Source organism: Pygoscelis adeliae, unplaced genomic scaffold (genome assembly GCF_000699105.1).
Source record: "Pygoscelis adeliae isolate BGI_AS28 unplaced genomic scaffold, ASM69910v1 Scaffold216, whole genome shotgun sequence".
Classification (NCBI taxonomy): Eukaryota; Metazoa; Chordata; class Aves; order Sphenisciformes; family Spheniscidae; genus Pygoscelis; species Pygoscelis adeliae.
The window spans coordinates 2,131,270-2,137,752 of NW_008825073.1; the positions used below are offsets into that span (position 1 = coordinate 2,131,270).

The following is a 6,483-nucleotide window of genomic DNA, read 5'->3' on the forward strand; positions in this document are numbered from 1 at the left end:
GGAGGCGGGGGGGGGGGGGGCAAAAAAAAAACCACCAAAAAACCCCAACCAAACCCAGAACCTTTCCACAGAATTCTTTTCTCTGTTTAAATGATGCTTGAGGTAAGCATTTCAGTAGGTAGTTAAGTTCACTGTTAGCCCTTCACTTTCATACCTGGGGTGGAAGTAGAGGCAGTCTAATATAAGAAAGAAGCATTCCTAAGTCCCGTTGCCGGTTTTGCAAATCATGCCTCACCCACATCATTAACGCCTGGAATATGGCTTCTTCATCTGGAACATTGATGTCATCACTAGACAAGAGCTTTGCAATTTCATTAGCAGGGAGTAAAAGAAATTCCTGATTTTTTATTACTTCTGTGAAGTGTTCCTAAAAAGAAAAAAAGATTTCAATGCACTGATGATTTGCACACCTTGAAATAACATTTTCTTAGACAATGTAGGCTTTGCATGTATTTCATTCCTGTTCTGTTCTACAGTATGGGGAAATGCAATATGTATTTTAAAGATCACTGAATCTCCTTCTACCGTTTAAGGGAGATTTTGGTTGCTTTTTGCTGCCTTACTCGTGCAGGACTGAAGAATAATGATCATCTTCACACTATCATGCTTACAGATGTGTTTGTCACGTCTCTTGTCAGTATGTCCTGTCTTAGGGACTTGCCACGGACAGTTTTGTCCATCAATGTGATCTTAACACTGCAGCTTAATAGAAAAACAATTTGAAGATATAATGTGTATCTTAAGAATGCCAAGTGGGCGTTCAAATAAACTGTGTAACTTGTTACAAATCAGATTCAAAAGTTTTAAGCAAATTACACTGAAACCTTCCAATCCTTTTGCAATGAGCTGTGCCAGGTGTTGACTGTATGTCTCCACACTTAGTAGCAGAAAATGCAACAAGGGAAATGAAACTCACTGTTCTAACAGTACTTTTTCGGCAATAGAAAATTGGATAAGTCCCAACAAAGGGGTCTCAGTATTTAAGCTATTGCTATGATAAAACTCACCAGCTCCAGAAATGGCCACGAATATTAAATCCCTAGAATCTTTCAAATAATTATTTTTCAGAAAAGAATATACTGTACAGTTGAGCTCCAACAATATTAGAATTGATATTAAAATATATTAAGTATGCTCGCTTGTGCTAATTCCAAAGGAAAAAAGAAATTTTGTTAACAGAGATGGGGCGTTTATGTTACTTGCAAAGAAATGCATGTAGGAATTCATGTCTGTATTTGAAATGTTAATTTCCATTTATGTACCTGGAAGTAATATATCTTATTTGGGAACTAGACTGAAATAGGGCAGATGAAGAAATTTTAGTAACTGGTATTTATATTATTTGTTTTCAGTAGTTTCTTAGCTTTCTGTAACTCTTTTCAAGAGTACCAAGGACGTAAATGTAGAAGTATCAGTGATTAAAGGGGATGTTAAACTTTGCTCTGTTATGCATATCCTGCTTTAATATTTGTGACATTCAAAGAATAGGAACAGGAAGACCAGTCCACATTTAGTTACAAATATAGCACAAGATGTTTATCAGAACAAGCTTTATCTGCACGAAAAGATGCCAGGCAGGAAACTGTTAATACTTTGCATCAACCGCTAAAGTAATTGAAGGGGATGGTCTCCGTTGTGTCTGTTTTTATTGAATGGATGTGGTGTTTATAGCTGATTATCTTCCCAAAATGTTTAAATACTACTAGGTCATTTGAATGGTCTCTATATTTACAGTACGACTTTATAGACTTTCCCCTAAGGTACACATTTTCAAGTGGTTGAGGTTGGCATGAAACAAAACAGAATGTTTTATTTATCCTCTTCCACAACAGTTGTGTGTGTATGCATTGTTATGATCTCTTATTCTCCAAAGGTTTTTTTAAATCAGTTGAAGGGTTTAAAAGAAAATTTTCTTTAAGGTTATTTCAAAGAGGTGCAGATTTCCTCTTCTGTCTCTAAACTGTCAGCAGCTGCAAACTTGGTAGGTGGTTTTATGACATGGAAGGTCTTCTTTCATGGCAGCATTCTCAATCTGTGTTGCACGTAAGATACAGGAGGTGGTTCTAGAGGTGGAAACGCTCCCTGTTGTTTTCAGGAAGACATAGCATAAAGCCTATATGTGCACAGAACTGTTGAGTCCCATAGATTCACTGTGATCCTTCACATTAGACAGTGTTCTTAAAGACCCAGCTGTCATTTCTGTGACACACAGTTTCAAAAAATAGTAAAAGTCTAACTCCTAGGGAAGACTGGAGGATTCAAATGGTTAAAAAAATCTAACCAAAAAAGGCGCTCTCACTGTCTGATATCATAAAATTATATGTCTAACCATATGATTTTATTTCAGTTTTGCAGAAATCTTGACCATGAATATTAAATGCTTAAAGCTGATGCCCATGTGCTAGGGCTGGTGGAAGAAAAGAGGCAACAATGGAGGGGGGAAGTTCTTGATTTTGGCCGAGTATGAAATGGTGTGGAGCAGCAAGGACAACACTATTCTATAGAGGCTGAGTGAACCTCTATCTTAAATACCCTTTTCCAAACTTTAAAATATAAAAGGAATCTAGATTGCTGCTAAACAAACCATTCATTAGTATGACAGGAAGGAGCACAAGCAGTGCTCTCAATTTGTGCGTGCCACTCTCATTTATTTCAGCATGTGGAAGTGTACAATCTTTTGCTGGAATGCTCTCAGCATTATGAATCCTCTAAACTGGTTTTGACATACTACGCTAATATTTCAAGCATAAAGCTGCCATGTGTCTCCTAACAAGTAGTTCTTTTTATATCTATTTAGCTGTAGCAGTTGCTATTCTTTTTGTGTTTAAAGTTGCTATAGCACATCTTGTTGCCCTGAATATTTATCCCTTGATTTGGTTTCACAGCAAGCTATCTTGCTTCTGTTTCCCACGCTCTGAATATTCATTTCTTGCTTTGAGCCAGAGGAGGATTATGCTCCAGTCAGGGATGTGCTGCTTTTTAGCATTCCAAATCTTTCCCATACATTCTTCATTTTGTCTCTTTTTATGTGTGTCTCACCTTAAAATCAGCTTTAGAATTTTCTTTGTGTTGAATCAAAAGCATAAGAATACGCCATTGTCGTTTGCCTCTTGACATTAACCACGTTAAGGCCCTATTACATTTTTGGAAGAAATGTGCACAAATCATACTGCAAGCTTAAGTTCAATAAGCATGTCCTTCCACAAGTCAAAACTCTGAAACGGGAAACAACAGAACTGAATATTTGTTTTTCTAAGCATGCTTTTCTCTCTTTCCAATACTTCTGTAACAGTCACAGTTCTTAAATTTCCCTTTGGAGGCTGAGCTGGGCAGAGATGTCCCTGCGTCAGGGACTTTACAGCACTGACCCTGTCAGCATAGGAAGAGCAGAGCCACTGCATCAGTCTTGGCGAGAGCAGCAGCCCTGAGCCCCGCTCAGCTGGCTCTGCTTCGCCAAAGCCGCTATGTTTTCCAGGAGAGTATTCACACTTGCTGTTAAGATTACAATTGCAAAGCAGTTAGACTGTTAGTCTTACCATAGTGTATGTGTGTGCCACCTTCAGGAGCTCTGTGCAGCCCTGAGCATCTCCGAAAGAGCGAATCCCCAGGCAGTTGGAAGGATGGAGCTGCTTCATGAGGAAGTTGCAGCATACCTCAATAACCTGGGATAGCTGGAGAAGACAAGCTGCAGCTAGCAAACTTTCTATAGTGTCTTCCTTTAACTCTAGAATACCTGTGCGGTGAGCATATAGGGGGAGGAAAGAAAGTTTTCAGTCATTTTCTTTGTATTTTTATTACTTGAAAGCTTCCCACTCCTCAATTTTTCTCCTCCTCTGAAAAATTTTGAAAAGAAGAGTCCTGTGATTCACAAATTCGTTTTCCTTTCTTGCTGAAGGATTTTTTAAACATATGTTTTAACAGACTTAAAGGATTTGGTGGATTTTTAATACAGTGATTGGAACATTTTTATTGGAGCTTTAACAGTATTAGATCTGATTTTGCTTGAAAAAAAGTAAAATAAAAAGAAAGGTGTGATTAGAGAAAAACCTTTCCTAAAATTCATATATTAATTCATAAAAATATATATCCTAAGTTCATATTACACACAAGAACTTCAGTATTAAAAGCTAGGAAATGCCTGCAGTGCGTGCAGGAAACCCGATTTCTTCCATCATCTACTGGTGCATTTAAATTTTTAATGAAATTATTACCCGACGTGAGAATTTTGTTATGTTCATAGATAGACCGGAGGGCGCTATTTTAATAAGATCTTCCATTCTTGTTGCTCAGCGTATGGATCATAGAATCATAGAATCATTAAGGTTGGAAGAGACCTCCAAGATCATCGAGTCCAACCGTCAACCCAACACCCCCATGCCCACTAAACCATGTCCCTAAGCGCCTCATCTACCCGTCTTCTAAATACTTCCAGGGATGGTGACTCAACCACTTCCCTGGGCAGCCTGTTCCAATGTTTAACCACTCTTTCAGTAAAGACATTTTTCCTCACATCCAATCTAAACCTCCCCTGGTGCAACTTGAGGCCATTTCCTCTCGTCCTTTCGCCAGTTACTTGGGAGAAGAGACCAACACCCACCTCGCTACAACCTCCTTTCAGGTAGTGGTAGAGAGCGATGAGGTCTCCCCTCAGCCTCCTTTCTCCAGGCTAAAATTCGCTAGGGATCAATTCCCTAGTTGCTAAAATCCTACTCTGAAAAAAGAACTGTGGAGGTTTTTTATGACTGCATTTTCCATTTATCATTACAACATCCAATTGCCTCAGAAACATTAATTTTTTTCCAGCTTCTTCTGTGAAAGGATGATACGCGCCATCTCCATGTAACACATGGAGCAGCGTGGTATTGAGAGATTACAGTCAAAATTGTCATCAGAGTAGAACCATAAGAGGTTTCTTGTTCAAAGTTCACTTCTGATTTATTTCAGTAGAATATGTAAACAGTTCTGAAAGTTATAGCTCCCATCTCTGCAAATCACATTTATATTTCATTATCTAGGAAAAAAGTAGCACTCAGCTTAGAGGCTTGGTTGTTATCATATGAAAACCTATGACAGAGGCAGTAGGAATATTCCATTTTCCATAGCAGTCTTCAGCAGTCTTAACTTGGCACAATCCCATCTCTTCCTGATGTCCCTTGCTTTGTAACTTAAATATTACCTTCCAACTTCTGCAAGAGATGAGGAAGGGCTGGCAGGGTGCAGAATAGAGCAATGTTTGGGTTTGGGTTTTACTACACAACTCAGAATAGTTACTGAATGAGAGTGTATAGCAAAATTGGTACCTATTCTTGTAAATGAAGATTGCCATACCATGCCTCAAAGCAAAGAGAGCATCCTGATTTCACAAGCAAACTTACGCTACTTCATAGTCTGGCGTTTGCTTTTGTAGTCCTGTATATGTTCTTTCATATGGTTTTGCATTAAGTAAGCTGAAAGAGATGTTTAATCAAGTGGGATGATTTTGAGATACACGTGGATAATACGCAGCCCACCACCCAGCTTCTTTGTGCTTGTACTTATCTATTTCCTCGGGTAATTTATGCCAATTCAGTGCCACGATATCACTGCATTATACATGTTATGCAGCATTCCCTCTGGCCCTCTGTATTTATTGCCTTGTTTGTACCCACAAATAGGGTCTGTTTTGTATATAGAAACTTATGTTTCCACTCTGGGTTGCAGATTGCTTAACCTTCTCGAGATTTCTGTCTTTATGCAGCAGTCTGGATTTATGAAGTGCCTGACCTAGCAAGCGAAGTCGTCTCCTATTTTCACATTTAACATCTATGCTAATGCCAATATAATGGGGTCTTTGTTTTACTTTGATTTTTTTAAAAAAAAATATTTTAAGCACTTTTAAAGTACCATAAAAATTTCGATAGATACCTGTGATACATCTTCCAACCTCCCCTTCTCAGTATTGAAATTGTATTATTTCACTCCAAAGCAAACAAGGAATGTCCTGTGTGGGACATCAGACGACAAGGATCTAATGAATGTTATTGATAATAGCTGTTAGCTGAGGGGATGGATCAGTTTATGAGCAAATGTTCATAAATTCAGAAAGTTGTTATTCTGGTCAGTTAAGTGTTGTTACTTCCTGGGAAAATAATTTTCTCCTTTTGAGATTTAGGCATTTTTTTGTCACAGAACTGCACAGCTTGGTAGGGGGGAAAGGGTTTCCCTTTTACCTTTCTGGCTGGAGTAGCTGCCATGTGCATTGAGAGGCTTGCCAACCACCAGCATGTGCAGGCTTCCAGAATCTGCATGGGTTTGAATGATCTGGATGTTTCTAGTTGTAATATATATTAAATAGCGGTCGCGTTCTACAGCATTTTTCCCTGTTCATTATAGAGCAGATGAAAGGGTTTTCACAGTTCTCTGACTTGGTCTTTTTGGCTATTTGGTTCAACCGTTTCAGATTCAGCAATACATGGGTAAATCTTGAAAATGGGAAAAAATAAA

The 6,483-nt window shown here is 38.5% G+C and overlaps 1 protein-coding gene across 1 annotated transcript in view; it reads right to left on the reverse strand.

Annotated features, from left to right (window-relative positions):
- KLHL4 (kelch-like family member 4) overlaps positions 1 to 6,483 on the reverse strand; it is a 49,413-nt gene that overhangs the window by 15,714 nt on the left and 27,216 nt on the right. The window contains 2 exon segments of the mRNA XM_009326628.1: positions 155 to 367; positions 3,537 to 3,733. Of these exon segments, the coding sequence (XP_009324903.1) occupies positions 155 to 367; positions 3,537 to 3,733 (410 nt within the window).